The sequence below is a fragment of the Macaca nemestrina genome, chromosome 5 (assembly GCF_043159975.1).
Source record: "Macaca nemestrina isolate mMacNem1 chromosome 5, mMacNem.hap1, whole genome shotgun sequence".
NCBI lineage: Eukaryota > Metazoa > Chordata > Mammalia > Primates > Cercopithecidae > Macaca > Macaca nemestrina.
This window is the reverse complement of record NC_092129.1, coordinates 176,134,389-176,152,578: the sequence shown is the minus strand read 5'-3', so window position 1 is coordinate 176,152,578 and position 18,190 is coordinate 176,134,389. Positions and strand designations below refer to the sequence as shown.

The 18,190-nt window shown below is 41.5% G+C and overlaps 1 protein-coding gene across 3 annotated transcripts in view; it reads right to left on the bottom strand.

Annotated features, from left to right (window-relative positions):
* The window catches only part of LOC105487399 (biogenesis of lysosomal organelles complex 1 subunit 5), a 54,393-nt gene that overhangs the window by 26,014 nt on the left and 10,189 nt on the right, over positions 1–18,190 (bottom strand). For 2 of the 3 annotated variants that reach the window (XR_011624058.1, XM_011750846.3), the window contains exon 3: positions 6,449–6,578. The exons of the other annotated variant lie outside the window; for it this stretch is intronic. Coding sequence is in view for 1 of the 2 variants with exons in the window: in XM_011750846.3 (XP_011749148.2) it covers positions 6,449–6,578 (130 nt within the window). In the remaining variant the exon portion in view is untranslated. The remainder of the gene's footprint in view (positions 1–6,448; positions 6,579–18,190) is intronic. 3 annotated transcript variants of the gene reach the window in all.

Genomic DNA, 18,190 nt, shown 5'->3' with positions numbered 1-18,190 from the left:
ATCTAGAAGAAAAGGAGAGAGACATCTGCACTCACGTGTGTATTGCAGCACTAGCCAAAATATGGAACCAACCTAAATTTCCATGAATGGGTAAGAAAATGTGGTATACACAATGGAATATTATTCAGCCATAAAAATGAACAAAATCCCATCTTCTGCAGCAACATGGATGGAACTAGATGTTACTATGTTAAGTGAAATAAGCCAAGCACGGAAAGACAAATATTGCATGCTCTCACTCATACGTGAGAGCTAAAGAAATGGATCTCACGAATATAGAGAGTAGATTGGTAGCTACCAGAGGCCAGGAAGTATAGTGAGGAGGAGGGCATGAAGACAGGTTCATTAATAGATATAAATATACGGTCTGATGGAAGAAATAAGACCTAGTATTTGATACATCAGTAGGCTGACTATAGCTTACAATAACCTATTACGTAATTCAAAATAGGTAGAAGAGAATAATTTGAATGTTTTTAGTGAAAAGAAAAGACAAATATTTAAGGTGATGAATATGTGAATTACACTAATTTGGTCTTTACAAATTATATGAAAGCATTAAATTACCATAAGTACCCTCAAAATATGTACATTATACAAATACAAAAGTAAAGTTATTTTTAAAAAGCTAAGTAAATGTAGTATTAACTTTAAAAAATAATAATAATTTCAGCTTGGCATTAGGAACAGATTTTGGCCGAATGCTCACTCATTCACTTCAATGAACAAATAACTACTGAGTGGCTATAAAGTAGCAGGCACTGTTCTAGGTGCCTGAGATACCACAGTGAACAACAAGAGTCCTGAGCTTACACGGAAGACAGGGATTTGGGACCAGGCTAAAACCACAAATGTGGAATTTAATTATTGATTGGTATACAGATGATATTGAAAGGCGTGATTCTGTATGAGCTCACCAAGCAAGTGAGTTTAAACAGGAAAGAAGTCACGGAACCAAGCCTGCAAGCGCCCCAAGGTTAAAAGTCATGAAGGTAAGTGGGAACTAACAAAGTAGACTGAAAAGGAGGAGCCTGCGTTGTAGGAGGAAATCCAAGAAAAAGTGATAATCCAGGAATAAAGGCAGACTTTTCTTACTACCTTTTCAAAGATACATAGAAGTAACATCCTGAAGTGGAACTTGAGCTCTGGAGGCAGAAGAGCTAGGCTTGCATAATAGTTCCTCCAATTATTATTGGAGAATCTGGAGTGTTCAACCACTATAAATTTCAGTTTTCTCAACTATAAGGCAGGGAAGATGATAAACACTTATTTCACTGGGTTATGAGAAAAAAATGAAAAAATACAGGCGAAAAGTCTAACTAGTAAAGTGCTAAATAAATTAGTTTGTATTTTAAATTACAGTGTGTTCTTAAAGATTTCTAGGTAAAGATGGCAGAGTGAAGCAAAATCACACAAACAGTCCCTTAGATGACTCTCAAAACAAAGTTTTTTAAAAGGTAAAATACTTCACCATTTACTAAACAGTAAAGAATTATAATTGCATACAATAAACTTTGAAAAGTAGTAACCAAGAATAGGAACACAGATTGTAGTCAAGAACTGAGATTCCTGGTGGCTCATGCCTGTAATCCCAGCACCTTGGGAGGCTGAGGCAGGTGGATCACGGGGTCAAGAGATTGAGACCATCTTGGCCAACATGGTGAAACCCCGTCTCTATTACAAAATTGTTAGAACTCTAATACGCTTTAATTTGTAGAAAAACAGACAGGGGAGGGGAGAGGAAAGAAAGGAAAAGAACATATGAAAGACAGATAAGACAAAGTATCCATCCTGGAAGAAAACCTAATAAAAGTCTCTATAAGTCCTTTGCAATAGAAAGTAGCATTATAAGCTCAATAAATGTGATCAAACCTGATGATAAAAATACAGAATGAAATGAAAAATGAAACTACAAAGCTAAGGAAACAGAGAACTGTAACAACATCATTACAGATACAATAAATAAAATCAGAAACAAAGGAACTGAATCAGGTTGGTTGTGGTGGTTCATGCCTGTAATCCCCAGCACTTTGCAAGGCAGAAGCAGGCGGATTGCTTGAGCCCAGGAGTTTGTGACCAGTCCGGGCAACATGGCAAACCCTGTCTCTACGAAAAAATTAGCCAGCATGGTGGCGCATACCTGTAGTCTCTGCTATTTGGAAGGCTGAGGTGGGAGGATCACCTGAGTCCAGAGGGTCGAGGCTGCGTGAGCCGTGACCACACCCCTGCAATTCAGCCTAAAAAAAAGGAATTGAATTGTCTACAACTAAACATTGGCAGAATTTTAACTGTAGAACAGAAAGCAAGTATTATAAACCCTGACAAAGTTAAATTCACAAGTGAGAGAGTAGTGGAAGAGTGGCAGGAAGGGAGGGTTGAAAATCCTCCATCTCTCATGGCAAGGCATTAATTAATGCTACTAACAATTTGAACATAATACAAATGAACAGAAACAACATGACTACAACTTTGAATTGTTTTCTATAATTATTTTCCTCATAATGATCTTTTAGTAACTACTATATTTGATGGTACGAAGTACTTGTTTCAAGGTACTGTCTTCCATTTTACTTTTTGTTCTAATTCAAATGAAATTAAAGTTAATACTTTAACTTAAAAGTTATATGATCCCATTCTTATCAAATGTTTTCTCTCCCTCTCATACCTTCCCCCCAACTTCTCCTCTCCCCTGCTCATTTATCCAGCTATCATTCTCCATACATCGTTCTTGAATACACATAAAGATGCCTGGAATGGTGTTCACCAAAGTTAAAAAGCAACAGCTTTTTAAAGTAGGTTGTTGTTGCTGTTGTTGCTGTTGGTTAGAGACAGGATCTCACTCTGTTGCTCAGGCTGGAGTGCAGTGGCATCATCATAACTTGTTGCAGCCTTGAACTCCTGGGCTCAAGCAATCCTACCACCTCAGCCTCCCAGGTAGCTGGGACTAGAGGTGCACCTCACCACACCTAGTTAATTTTTTTCAATTTTTTTGGTAGAGAGAGGGTGTCTTGCTTTGTTGCCCAGGCTGGTCTTGAACTCTTGGCTTCAAGCAATCCTCCAGCCTAGGCCTCCCAAAGTGCTGGGATTACAGGTGTGAGCCACCATGCCTGGCCTGTTTCTTTCTTTTTACGATTTATTTTCTTCTTTATTTTTTGCTTATTACTAAAATACATTAGGTTTTACTTTTAAATAATGCAAAAATAAAGTCACTGTTCTTAAAAAGAGAGAGGGAGACAAGGAGGGAGGGGATATTCTTTTATTATGGTCATGTTAGTTTATTCGAATGAGGAATAACCTAGAAGCTGTCCATCCTCTTTACTCTCTAAAAATCAAAGGCTGAATCCTTGATACTAAGACAAGATCTCCTGACACCAAACGTGGTGAAATTTACAAGTCTATTAAATAATTAATAAATAGAACACAGACACCTTGTCTCAAGGATGAAAAAAAGGTAATGGCTATATCTTCATAACAAGTTACTTTATGGATTGCTCTTACATACCTTGATGGAGCTCCTATTTACTTTTTTGTGGTTCTTAAGGAACTACAGAAGAGTTTTGGTTCTAAAGCCTCTGCTCACCTAATCTCAGGACACTCTGCAAAGTAGGTGGCAATGCAGCCAAAAGCAGAAATGGTTCCAAGCTGAGTTCTGTACTAGGGCTCCATTCAGAGAATTCTAGATGGTCCCACCTTCTTGGCCCTTCATCTGTTAGTTTTGTGCACAATGTCAGAACAATGTGTAAGACCCACATTTGTAGTGTTCTGAGAGGCACAGCTGACCACACACATAGTGTCAAACACGTATATGAAGAGATAAATGTGATGGTTCTACTAAAAAGCACAAAATGAAACCCAACTTATCAATAGTCTTGTACTATTAAATACTGAGATCAATATATTCTATACATAAACTTGCTTAAATGATTTTGCACAACTCCCAGATCGATTAGTAGTGAAAATAAACAAGTCAATACATAATTTAAAATGTCACTTTTAAACATGAAATTTGCCATGAAAGACAGCTTGGCCCAGACTAATTTTCAAAATTACATCAGTTTTAAAGGCAGTGACACTCAGCGATAAAAGGTACAAGAAAATATTTCTGTCAGAGCTTACTACAGAAACTTTTCCTGCTTCCAGCAGAAAACTGTTTGGAAAGCCATTGCCTGGTTTCTACAGCTGGCAAGACCCAATGTATTCCACACACAATGGAACCTCAATTACTAACTTCACATTTTTATGTTTTAATTCTGCCTTTCAAGAAAACGCACTTACGGCCGGGCGCGGTGGCTCAAGCCTGTAATCCCAGCACTTTGGGAGGCCAAGACGGGCAGATCACGAGGTCAGGAGATCGAGACCATCCTGGCTAACACAGTGAAACCCCGTCTCTACTAAAAATACAAAAAAAACTAGCCGGGCGTGGTGGCGGGTGCCTGTAGTCCCAGCTACTCGGGAGGCTGAGGCCGGAGAATGGCGTAAACCCGGGAGGCGGAGCTTGCAGTGAGCTGAGATCCGGCCACTGCACTCCAGCCTGGGCGGCAGAGCGAGACTCCGTCTCAAAAAAAAAAAAAAAAAAAAAAAGAAAACGCACTTAATCTGGATTGTAAATTATCAGTAATACTTTTGTACTTCACTGAGAAGACCGTAATTTTAAGAGGCTCGTCCTCACATCTTCAATAACTTTAGCCCCAGAATGAAGTAAGTCAAAATAGTTTTCACTCAGTTTTACAAAATTTAGTTTTATATACTTACAATGTGGAAAAGGAAAGGTGCATGCATGTCTGCAAGGCATACGTAAACATCTTATTGATAACTGTTGCAGTTTTCCTTTTAGCATGCTAACTAGAATGTTTGACAGGGTTAAGGATGTGGTTATGAACAAATGAGGGCATGTTTGTTGTAAAATGCAAAAGCCTAAGGCCAATTTTATACTTCTGCTGTTCCACTCCGAGAAACCAAATGTGACCTGGGAGATCTATGTTTTCCAACCTCCTTTTAGCATTAGAGTACACAAGAGCATTAACTTGGACCTGGACACAAAGACTTATTTAATTCAGTTATTAACCAAGATCTCTCTGCTGCCTTTCTTCACCAGCCATTCTACTGCAGGTCAGTTTTTTTGTTTTTCATGGGGTTTTTTTTGGCTTTTCTTCCCCTTCAGAAAGATCTGTTTCCATTTTATACTTCAGTGACCCATCATTATTTACCAGCGTTATCCCCACTTGTTGCTCTTGAATTCCTTCCTGCACAACACTTGGACAAGCTGAATATTGGCAATATAAATCTGGATTTTCTTAAATACTTCAAATTTCTAAATCAGTTACTAATAAAACTTTTATTTATTTTGTTATGGTTTGATATTAAAAATATTCATTTTGATCAACTATCTCTCCACATTAAAATATTTTACTTAATGAAAAAAAGTGATAAAGTATAAACATTTATGAAAACATTATTTTCTAAATAAAGCTACCTCTAGTCCCCTGTGTGAAAAAGAAGTTTCATCTCAGATCTTCCCAGTTCCTGGTCATCAATTTTTTTTTTTTTTTTCCGAGATGGCATCTCGCTCTGCTCACTGCAACCTCCGCCTCCTGGGTTCAAGGGATTCTTCTGCCTCAACCTCCCAAGTAGCTGGGACTACAGGCGCGTGCCATCACGCCTGGCTAATTTTTGTATTTTTAGTAGAGACGGGGTTTTACCATATTGGCCAGGTCGGTCTCAAACTCCTGACCTCGTGGTCTGCCTGCCTTGGCCTCCCAAAGTGCTAGGATTACAAGCATGAGCCACCGTGCCCAGCCTCAAATTTTATATATATATATATATATATAAAAATTTTTTTTGTAAAAATAGGACGGCCATGGTGGCTCATGCCTGTAAAAAATTCCAGCACTTTGGGAGGTTAAGGCAGGTGGATCACTTGAGGCCAGGAGTTCGAGACCAGCCTGGCCAACTTGGTGAAACCCCATCTCTACTAAAAACAAAAAAATTAGCCAGGCGTGGTGATACACACCTGTAGTCCCAGCTACTCAGTAGACTGAGGCACGAGAACCACTTGAATCTGGGAGACGGAGGTCGTAGTGAGCTGAGATCCCACCACTGCCTTCCAGCCTGGGAGGCAGAGTGAGACTGTGCCTCCAAAAAAAAAAAAAGAAAAATTTGTAAAAATAGGTGAAAAATATTTTGACTTTCTCACATACTAAACAGACTGTCTCGTGTACCACAGATGCACACAACTCACTTTGGAGATTAATGCTGTTTGGAGATTAATTAATGGCAACACACATTAATCACTAGAAAACCACTTTCTCTGTAACTGAGCTTCCCTCTCATATATCCAGGTTAAGAACTTTCCCTCTCCACTTCTTCTCACCATAATACCCAAGAAAATACATTGTGGTGTGCATTCATTTGAAATGAAAAGCAATTAAAAAAAAAGTCGCTAACTCACATCTCTGGAGAACTTGGCTGAGGTTGTCCCGCATTGTGTCTCTACATTTGGGAAGAGTATGTTCATTTGTTTCATGGATCATATTCTTCAAATTTTCAAGAACTCGCATTTCTCGAAGACCACGCTTTTCCTATTAAAAGAAAGTAAATGACTAATAAATATGGTGTCTTTTTCTTTTTTTTTGTTTTTGAGATGCAGTCTCACTCTCTCACCCAGAGTGGAGTGCAGTGGTGTGATCTCAGCTCACTGCAACCTCCACCTCCCGGGTTCAAGTGATTCTCCTGCCTCAGCCTCCCAAGTAGCTGGGACTACAGGCTACAGCCACTATGCCTGGCTAATTTTTGTAATTTTTTTCTTTTAGTAGAGATGGGGTTCCACCATATTGGCCAGGCTGGTCTCAAACTCCTGACCTTGTGATCTGCCCACCTTGGCCTCCCAAAGCGCCGGGATTACAGTTTGGAGCCACCATGCCCAGCATATTGTGTCTTAAATCTTAGTAATTACTTTCTAAGATATCCACCCAGGTTTTGGTTGTTAGGTTATGACTTATTACTGAAAATTTATGCATAAAATTTATGCCTCATAACCCAGAGGCATTTTTAAAATTATGAAATGCTCCAAAAGTTGCAATATGAGTAATATTTTTATAGCAATGTTAAAAAATTGGCAAGAGAAATACTAAAAGAACCAGAAAAATGGCCCAGATTGCCACATATTTTATTAGAAGGAAATTAAACACCCCTGATCTGATCTTAAATTTCATTTTGTCATTCTTACTATCATATAGCTTCTATTATTATGTGCTATATTTTTTATCTGATTCCTTTTTTTTTCTCAAAATAAAAATGGGTAGTAAAAGTAATATGTAGATACTTCCCTATATAGAAAAGAACACTGAAGGCCTGAGGCTATTATCATTAGAAAGACCTCCTCATACGGTTGGCCCTGGCTTGGGGCTGGAAACTTGACTAGTAAACAGTTCCCTATGTTGGTATAAAACCCTTCCATAAATTACAAAAGTGGTTCACTGTGCCTGAATGGTTTACACCAAGCTTGTCCAACCCGCGGCAGATGGGCTACAAGCGGCCCAAGACGGTTTTGAATGCAGCCCAACACAAATTATAAAACTTCCTTAAAACATTATGAGATTTTTTTGTGTGACTTTTTCTTTTTTAGCTCATCAGCTATTGTTACTGTTAGTGTGTTTTACGTGTGGCCCAAGACAATTCTTCTTCTTCCAGCGTAGACCAGGGAAGCAAAAAGATTGGACACCCCTGGTTTACACAAACAATGTGATTAATGTTGAATACCTCTTTCCTTCTGGAAGTCTGAAAATGTACATGCCAGGCAGAGGATGCCTCCTTGACCAGTCCCCAATAAAACCCCTGGACACCTAGGCTCAGGCAAGCTTCCCTGTAAGATTACACTTTACATGTGTTGTCACAACTTGTCACAAGGGGAATTCAGTGCATCCTGTGTGACTCCACGGGGGGAGGACTCTTGGACACTTCTACCTGGGTTCCTCTAGACTGCTTCTACCCGGGTTCCTCCAGACTGCTTCCCAAGCACCTTTTCCCTTTGCTGACACTGCTTTGTACTCTTTTGCCATAACAAAGCTTGCCACAAGTATGGCCATACGCTGACTTCTGTGAGTTCTTCTAGTGAATCACTGAACCTGCAGGTGGTTTTAGGAACTCCGAAAACATCTCCATTACAGAAAGTAGAGCAAAACCACCCTCCCTGCCCAAAATGAGGGTGGGCTATACTTAGTAACTTGCTTCCAAATAATAGAACAGGGAAAGGGAAAAATATTAACATCATAGTAGAGAAAACTAGCAACATGATAGTTGAGAAAACCAGCAAATGCAGTAATACCTCAACCAAGCCAAGAAGGTTCATATTATCAGTGGTGTCGTGTTGATAGCACGCACTCCTTGATATAATGTGATAAGGGTACTTTACCTTTGTGGTATTCTTTCCCAATACCCAAAACCCCAGTCTAGTCATGAGAAAAACAACAGACAAATCCAGATTGGATACCTAGCCAGTACTCAAGACTTACGTAAAGGTCATAAAAAATAAGGAAAGGCTGAGGAACTGTCACAGACCAAAGACTAAGGTGGCATGATGATTCAATGCAATGTGGTACCCCAGATTAGATTCTGGAACAGAAAGGGGACTGTAATAGAAAAACTGGTAAAATTCAAATAAAGTCTGGTGTTTCATTAACAGTAACGTATCAATGTTGGTTTCTTAGCTTTTACAAATGCAGCATGGTAATATAAGAAATTAAATAACGAAAGAAAGTGGGTGAGGTGCTGATATGGTTTGGCTGTGTCCCCACCCAAGTCTCAACTTGAATTGTATCTCCCAGAATTCCCACATGTTGTGGGAGGAACCTAGGGGGAGGTAATTGAATCATGGGGTCAGTCTTTCCCATACTATTCTCGTGATAGTGCATAAGTCTCTGAGGGACTTATCATGGGTTTCCACTTTTGCTTCTTCCTCATTTTCTCTTGCCACCACCATGTAAGACGTATCTTTCAGGCCAGGCACGATGGCTCACGCCTGTAATTCCAGCACTTTGGGAGGCCGAGGCGAGTGGATCACGAGGTTAGGAGTTTGAGACAAGCCTGGAAGCCTGGCCAACATGGTGAAAGACATGGTCTCTACTAAAGATAGAGACAGGTCTCTACTAAAGATACAAAAACAATTAGCCAGGCGTGGTGGCACGTGCCTGTAGTCCTAGCTACTCAGGAGGCTGAGGCAGGAGATTCCTTTGAACCTGGGAGGTGGAGGCTGCAGTGAGCCAAGATGGTGGAGGCTGCAGTGAGCCAAGATGGTGGAGGCTGCAGTGAGCCAAGATTGTGCCATTGCACTCCAGCCTGGGCGACAGAACGAGACTCCACCCCCCCCCAAAAAAAAAAAAAAAAGGAAGTGTCTTTCACCTCCTGCCATGATTCTGAGGCCTCCCCAGCCATGTGGAACTGTAAGTCCAATTAAACCTCTTTTTCTTCCCAGTCTTGGGTGTGTCTTTATCAGCAGAGTGAAAACAGACTAGTACAGTAAATTGGTACCAGTAGAGTGGGAGGTTGCTGAAGACAGCAGAAAATGTGGAAGCGACTTTGGAAATGAGTAACAGGCAAAGGTTGGAACAGTTTGGAGGGCTCAGAAGAAGACAGGAAATGTGAGAAAGTTTATCAAAGCTGAATGGCTTTGATAAAAATGCTGATGGTGATATGAACAATAAGGTCCAGGCTGAGGTGGACTCGGATGGAGATGAGGAACTTGCTGGGAACTGCAGCAAAGGTGACTCTTGTTATGCTTTAGCAAAGAGACTGGTAGCATTTTGTACTTGCCCTAGAGATTTGTGGAACTTTGAACTTGAGAGAGATGATTGAGAGTATCTGGTGGAAGAAATTTCTAAGCAGCAAAGCATTCAAGAGGTGACTTGGGTGCTGTGAAAGGCATTCAGTTTTATAAGGTAAGCAGAGTATCAAAGTTCGGAAAATCTGCAGCCTGACAATGCGAAAGAAAAGAAAATTTCATTTTCTGAGGAGAAATCCAAGCCGGCTGTAGAAATTTGCATAAGTAACAAGGAGTCCAATGTTAATCCCCAGGACAATGGGGAAAATGTCTCCAGGTAATGTCAGTGGTCTTCATGGCTGTCCCTCCCATCACAGGCCTACAGGCCTAGGGGGAAAAAGTGATTTCACGGGCCAGGTCCATGGCCCCCGTACTGTGTGCAGCCTAGGGACTTGGTGCCCTGTGTCCCAGCTGCTCCAGCAGTGGCTGAAAGGGGCCAACATACAGCTTGGGCTGTGGCTTCAGAGGGTGGAAGCCCAAGGCTTTGGCAGCTTCCAAGTGGTGTTGAGCCTGTGGGTGCACAGAAGTCAAGAATGGAGGTTTGGGAACCTCTGCCTAGATTTCAGAAGATGTAAGGAAATGCCTGGATGCCCAGGCAAAAGTTTGCTGCAGGGGTGAGGCCCTCATGGAGAACCTCCGCTAGGGTAGTGCGGAAGGGAAATGTGGGGTCGGAGCCCCCACACAGAGTCCCTACTGGGACACTGCCTAGTGCAGCTGTGAGAAGAGGACCACCGTCCTCCAGACCCCGGAATGGTAGATCCACCGACAGCTTGAACCATGCACCTGGAAAAGCCGCAGACATTCAACGCCAGCCTGTGAAAGAAGCCAGGAAGAAGGCTGTACCCTGCCTCCCGGCCACAGGGCCGGAGCTTCCCAAGACCACCCACCTCTTACATCAGTGTGACCTGAATGTGAGACGCAGAGTCAAAGGAGATCATTTTGGAGTTTTAAAATTTGACTGCCCCACTGGATTTCGGACTTGCATGGGCACTGTAATCCCTTTGTTTTGGCAAATTTCTTTCATTTGGAACGGCTGTATTTACCCAATACCTGTACCCCCATTGTATATGGGAAGTAACTACTTCGCTTTTTATTTTACAAGCTTGTAGGTGAAAGAGACTTGCCTTGTCTCAGTGGAGACTTTGGACTGTGGACTTTTGGGATTAATGCTGAAATGAGTTAAACCCTGGGGGACTGTTGGGAAGGCATGATTGGTTTTGAAATGTGAGGACGTGAGATTCGGAGGGGCCAAAGGTGGAATGACACGGTTTGGCTCTGTCCCCACCCAAATCTCAACTTGAATTGTATCTCCCGGAATTCCCGGGAATAGAATTCCAGGAATTCTATTGTGGGAAGAATCCAGGGGGAGGTAATTGAATCCTGAGGGCCGGTCTTTCCTGTACTATTCTCTTGACAGTGAGTAAGTCTCACGAGATCTGATGGGCTTATCAGGGGTTTCTGCTTTTGCTTCTTTCTCATTTTTGCTTGCCGCTGCCATGTAAGAAGTGCCTTTTGCCTGCCACCATGATTCTGAGGCCTCCCCAGCCATGTGGAACTGTAAGTCCAATTAAACCTCTTTTTCTTCCCAATCTTGGGTATGTCTTTATCAGCAGCATGAAAATGAACTAATACAGGGGTACATGGGAATTATCTGTACTATCTTTGCAATTTTTCTACAAATCTAAAATTAATACAAAACAAGAAGTTACTAAAAATAGAGTGGTAACCTTGACTATGAAAAAATAATAGGTTAGTTATGTTACTGAAATGTTTTTTTTTTTGAGCCATTCTTATATGGCCAGCTTCTTACTTTTTCTAATTTTCTCATAATAAGATATTAACAACTTATACAAATGTTGCAAGAGAATAATATAATGAACTCTCATATACTCATCACCAATCTTCAACAGTTCTTATGACTGATTTTTTTCCCCTCCATAATGCTCCATACACCTCATCCCCTCTAGATTATTTTGAAGCAAATCCAAGAAAGTATATCATTTCAACTGTTAAATATTTCAACCTGTATCTTTTTGTTTGTTTGTTGTTGTAGAGACAGGGTCTTGTTCTGTCACTGAGATCACACTACTGCTGGAGTGCAGTGATGTGATCATGGCTCACTGCAGCCTTGAACTCCTGGGCTCAAGCAATCCTCCTGTCTCAGCCTCCCAGTAGCTGGGATTACAGGTGCACACCACCACACCTGGCTCATTTTTCTTTTTTAAAAAATTTTGTGTAGAGACAGAGTCTCACTTTGTTGTCCAGGCTGGCCTCAAACTCGTGGGCTCAAGCAATCCTTCCACCCTGGACTCCCGAAGTACTGGAATTACATACATGAGCCACCATGCTCAGTCTCAACATATATTAGTATCTTTAAAACACAAGACTTGCCTTAAACAAACAATAAGACCAGCTCTCTCTCTGTCTCTTTCTCTCTCTCTCACACACACACACACACACACACACACACACACACACACACACACACACACACAGAGTTAACAGTAATTTTTTTTTTTTTTTTTTGAGACAAGGTCTGGCTCTGTTTTCCAGGCTAGAGTGCAGTGGCACAATCTTGGCTCACTGCAACCTCTGCCTCCCTGGCTCAAGCGATCCTCCTACCTCAGCCTTCCAAGTAACTGGGACTACAGGCGCACATTATGACACTTGGCTAATTTTTGTATTTTTTATAGAGACAGGGTTGTACCCATCTCTCTATAAAAGACATTTGTTGACCACGTCTGGCCAACGATTTTTTAGTATCATGAAATATCAAAGTAATGTTCACATTCCCTCACATGTCCTATGTTTTTTATCCCCCAGTTTGTTTGAACCACAACCTAAACAAGTTTTATGTACTGTAATTGATTAATATGTTTCTTAAGTCCGTTTTAACCAATAGATTTCCCCTTTCACTTTTTTCCTTTGCAATTTGTTCGAAAAAAGTGAGTCATCTGTTCTGCACAGTTTCCCACAGTCTGTTGTTTGCTGAATGAATCCCCATGGTGCAATTTAACATACTCCTTTGTCTGTTCTCTTTCCTGTAAATTAGTCGTTAGAACTAAAGCCCTGATCAAATTCAGGGTTCTATTTTTTGTTTGCAAGAATTTTTCAGACATGAGTTGTATACTCTCAACAGCATCTTGGTAGCATTCTGTCTTTGTTTACTAGCAGAAATACTCTATGAAGAGAAACTGCCCCTATCAACAACTTGGTTACTCCGAGGAATGTTCACATACAAAAGGCAAAACAGAACACTTGATTCTTTCTCCCTTATTTACCAGTTTCAAAAATAATGAGTTTGCTCCCTAGTATTCACTAAAGGTGATTAGAAAGGTTTTTTGTTTGTTTGTACATATCCCTATGACTCATAGATTTAAAGATATTTGAAGTTTTTCAATCCATTGCAGTATTTCTCATAGGATGAACGCAAGGCCTTTTGCACCAGATAATTGGTACTCAGATTATCCTAGCTTTGTCCAGTGGGAGCCTATTCAAGCTGGCTCTGGAATGCTTCAGACAAAACTCTAGTATTTTGTAGTAGGTCATTTGCTTTCTGGCATGATCTGATGCTCCAGATTCATCCTCTCCATCTCCTGCTCTGGACTTGGAATGAGCAGGTGTCTAACTCCCACTGGGATGGAGAAAAGGAATTCGGAGACTGAAAACTAAGGCTGCTCACTGCTATTGGGTTGGTCACTATTTCTAACTTTTCAGTGGACAAGGCTAGGAAATATGTATTTTTAAAAAGAATAGATATATCTTGAGTTTATATTGATAGTCAAACTCAAATTCAAGACCATAGAATTTCTAATTACCCTCTTCTGTCTTATCTCTTTCCAGTTATCAAAACACCAACATAATTATTTGTTTTATCACTGATTCAATCAAGTCGTAATACCAATACTAGCATCAACAAAATGATTACTAAAAAAAGAAATTTAAGATCTTTTTTTAAATTTTTTGTTTTGAAGATGTATTTCACTAGGATGTAAAGTCAAATCATTGTGCCTTGAAATTACATGGAAGAGTTGGCTGGGCACAGTGGCTCACGCCTGCAATCCCAGCACTTTGGGAGGCCGAGGTGGGCAGATCACCTGAGGTCAGGAGTTCAAGACCAGCCTGGCTAATATGGTGAAACCCCATCTCTGCTAAAAATACAAAAATTAGCTGGGCATGGTGGTGCGCACCTGTAATACCAGCTACTCAGGAGGCTAAGACAGGAGAATCGCTTGAACCCAGGGTGGCAGAAGTTGCAGTGAGCCGAGACCACACCACTTCACTCCAGCCTGGGCGAACGAGACTCCACCTCAAAAGAAATAAAAGAAAGGAAATTAAGAAAGAAAGGAAAGAGGCCGGGCGCAGTGGCTCATGCCTGTAATTCCAGCACTTTGGGAGGCCGAGGTGGGCGGATCACCTGAGGTCAGGAGTTCGAGACCAGCCTGGCCAACATGGTGAAACCCCATCTCTACTGAAAATACAAAAATTAGCCGGGCATGGCAGGCGCCTGTAATCCCAGCTAACTGGGAGGCTGAGGCAGGAGAATCTCTTGAACTCGGGAGGCGGAGGTTGCAGTGAGCTGAGATCGCGACACTGAACTCCAGCCTGGGGGACGAGCAAGGCTTCGTCTTGAAAAAAAGCAAGAAAGAAAGGAAAGAAAGAATGTGGAACAATTTCTCTCTAAGTAGCAACGTCGCCATCCAAAAACACAGACTTGTTTCTTTAAATTTTACTTGACTTTTTAGGAATTGCTCTTTAAATTTAAAGTTTACCTTAAATTATGTAAAATATTTATATGGCTCCAAAACTACATCTGTAAAACAAAATACATTCAAAGAAGTCTAGCTTCTACTATCCTCCTATCCTTTGCACCCTATCTCCTCTACAGCTTTCCCTTTAGGTAATTATTAACTTATTCAACCACTGTTTTAAGTATATACATGCATATACAAATGCATACGTGTCAATGTGTATATAATTACGTATATACCTTTTTTTTTTTTTTTTTTTTTTTTTTTGGAGATAGGGTTTCACTCTGTTGCCCAGGCTGGAGTAAAGTGGTGTGATCCTGGCTCATTGCAACCTCCGTTTCCTGGGCTCAAACGATCCTCCCGCCTCAGAACCCAAGTAGCTGAAAGAACAGGTACAAGCGACTATGCCTGGCCAATTCTTGTATTTTCTGTAGAGACGGGGTTTCATCATGTTGCCCAGGGCCGGTCTCAAACCCCTGAGCTCAAGCAATCCATCCACCTCAGCCTCCCAAAGTGCTGGGATTACAGGTGTGAGCCACTGTGTCCGGCCAATGTATATACTTCTAAGTGTACACAAGCATACCTCACTTTACTACGCTTTGCAGATACTATGTTTTTTAAAAATTGAAGGTTTGTGACAATCCTGTTTCAAGCAAGCCTATTGGTGCCATATTTCCATCAGCACGAGCTCACTTTGTGTCCCTGAGTCACATTTGGGTAATTCTCATAAAATGCACAAGTTTTCATTACTATTACACCTGTTAGGGAGATCTGTGATCAGTGATCTTTGATGTTACTGTTGTCATAGTTTTGGGGTGCCACAAACCACAATCACATAAGACCACGAACTTAATCTATAAATGTTGGGTCTGTTCTCACTGCTCCACTGACCAGCCATTCTCCCATCTCTTTCCCTCTCCTTGGGCCTCCGTATTCCCCATGACACATTGAAATTAGGCCAATTAATAACTCCACAATGGCCTCTAAGTGTTCAAATAAATAAAGAGTCATACATCTCTGACTTTAATCCAAAGCTAGAAATGATTACACTTAGTGAAGAAGGCATGTTGAAAGCCAAGGCAGGATGAACACGAGGCCTTTCGCACCACATATTTAGCCAAGATGAGAAGGGAAAAGAAACATTTTTTTTTTTTTTTGAGACAGAGTCTTTCTCTGTCACCCAGGCTGGAGTGGAATGGCATGATCTCGGCTCACTGCAACCTCTGCCGCCAAGGTTCAAGCGATTCTCCCACCTCAGCCTCCCAAGTAGCTGAGACTACAGGCAAGCACCACCATGCCTGGCTAATTTTTTTGTATTTTTAGTAGAGACGGGGTTTCGCCATGTTGGCCAGGCTGGTCTTGAACTCCTGACTTCGGGTGATCCGCCTGCCTCGGCTTCCCAAAGTGCTGGGATTACAGGCATGAGCAACTGTGCCCAGTGGAAAAGAAAGATTATTGAAGGAAATTTAAAATATTACTCCATTGGGAGGCCAAGATGGGCAGATTACGAGGTCAAGAGATCGAGACCATCTTGGCCAACATGGTGAGACCCATCTCTACTAAAAATACAAAAATCACCTGAGTGTGGTAGCGCACTCCTGTAGTCCCAGCTACTCAGGAGGCTGAGGCAAGGGAATCGCTTGAACCCGGGAGGTGGAGGTTGCAGTGAGCCGAGACTGCACCACTGAACTCCAGCCTGGTGACAGAGTGAGACTCCATCTAAAAAAAAAAAAAAGGTTATTCCAGTGAACACACAAGTAAGAAAGTGAAACAGCCTTATTGCTAATAGGGAGAAAGTTTGAGTGGTCTGGATAGAAGACGAAACCAGCCACAACATTCTCTTAAGCCAAAGCCTAATCCAGAGGAAGGCCCTAACTCTGTTCAATTCTATGAAGGTTGAGAGAGATGAGGAAGCTGCAGAAGGAAGGTTTGAAACCAAGCCAGCAGAGGTTGGTTCATGAGATTTGAGGAAAGACACCATCTCCATAACATACAAGTGCAATGTGAAGCAGCAAGTGCTAATGTAGACTGCAGGATCTAGCTACGATCATTGGTGAAGGTGGCTGCACTAAACAACAGACTTTCAATGTATATGAAACAGCCTGCTACTAGCAGAAAACGCCATCTAGGACTTTCATAGCTAGAGAGAAGTCAATGCCTGGCTTCAGAGCTTCAAAGGACAAGCTAACTCTCTTGTTAGGGGTTAATGCAGCTGGTGACTTGAAGTTGAAGCCAGTGCTCATGTACCATTCCAAAAATCCTAGGGTCCTAAAGAATTATGCTAAATCTACTCTGCCTGTGCTTTATAAAAGGAAGAACAAAGCCTGGATGACAGCACATCTGTTTACAGTATGGTTTACTGAAGCCCACTATTGAAACCTACTGCTCAGAAAAAAAGACTCCTCTCCAAATAGTACTGCTCAATGACAATACACCTGGTTACCCTGGAGGTCTGATGGAGATACACAGGAAGATGAGTGTTGTTTTCATGTCTGCTGATACAACATCCATTCTACAGCCCGTGGATTAAGAAATCACCTTGCCTTTCAAGACTTACTACTTAAGAAATAAATTTCTTAATAGCTGCCAGAGACAGTGATTTCACTGATGGATCTGGGCAAAGTAAATTGAAGATCTTCTGGAAAGGAGTCACCATTCTAGATGCCATTAAGAACATTAATGATTCATGGGAAGAGGTCAAAGTATCAACATTAACAGGAGTTTGGAAGAAGTTGATTCCAACCATCATGGGTGATTTTGAGGAGTTCTAGGCTTCAGCTGAGGAAGCTGTTACAGATGGGGTGGAAAAAGCAAAACAACCAGAATAAGAAGTGGAGCCTGAAGGCCAGGCGCAGTGGATCACGCCTGTAATCCCAGCCCTTTGGGAGGCTGAGGCTGGCAGATCACGAGGTCAGGAGATCGAGATCACCCTGGCTAACACGGTGAAACCCTGTCTCTACTAAAAAACTACAAAAAAATTAGCCGGGCGTGGTGGCAGGCGCCTGTAGTCCCAGCTACTCAGGAGGCTGAGGCAGGACAATGGTGTGAGCCCAGGAGGCGGAGCTTGCAGTAAGCCGAGATTGCGCCACTGCACTCCAGCCTGGGCAACACAGCGAGACTCCATCTCAAAAAAAAAAAAAAAGAAGTGGAGCCTGAAGATGTGACTGAATTGCTGCATCTCATAATAAAACTTGAACAGATGAGGAGATGCTTCTTATGGATAAGCAAAGAATGCAGTTTCTTGAGATGGAATCTACTCCTGGTGACATCAGGCCAATTAATAACCCTACAATGGCCTCTACAAGTTCAAGTAAAGAAGAGTCACACAACTCTCACTTTAATCAAAAGCTAGAAATGATGACACTTAGAAAGACATGTTGAAAATGCTGTGAACACTATTGAGATGACAACAAAAGTTTTAGAATATTATATAGACTTAGTTAATACAGCAGCAGCAGGGTTTGAGAAGACTGAAATTTGGAAAAAACTTCCACTGTGGGTAAAACACTACCAAGCAGCATTTTATGCTACAGAGAAATATCTGTAGAAGGAAGAGTCAGTTCATGTGGGAACTTGATTGTTCTTTTAAGAAATTGCCACAGTCACCCCAACCTTCAGCAACCAC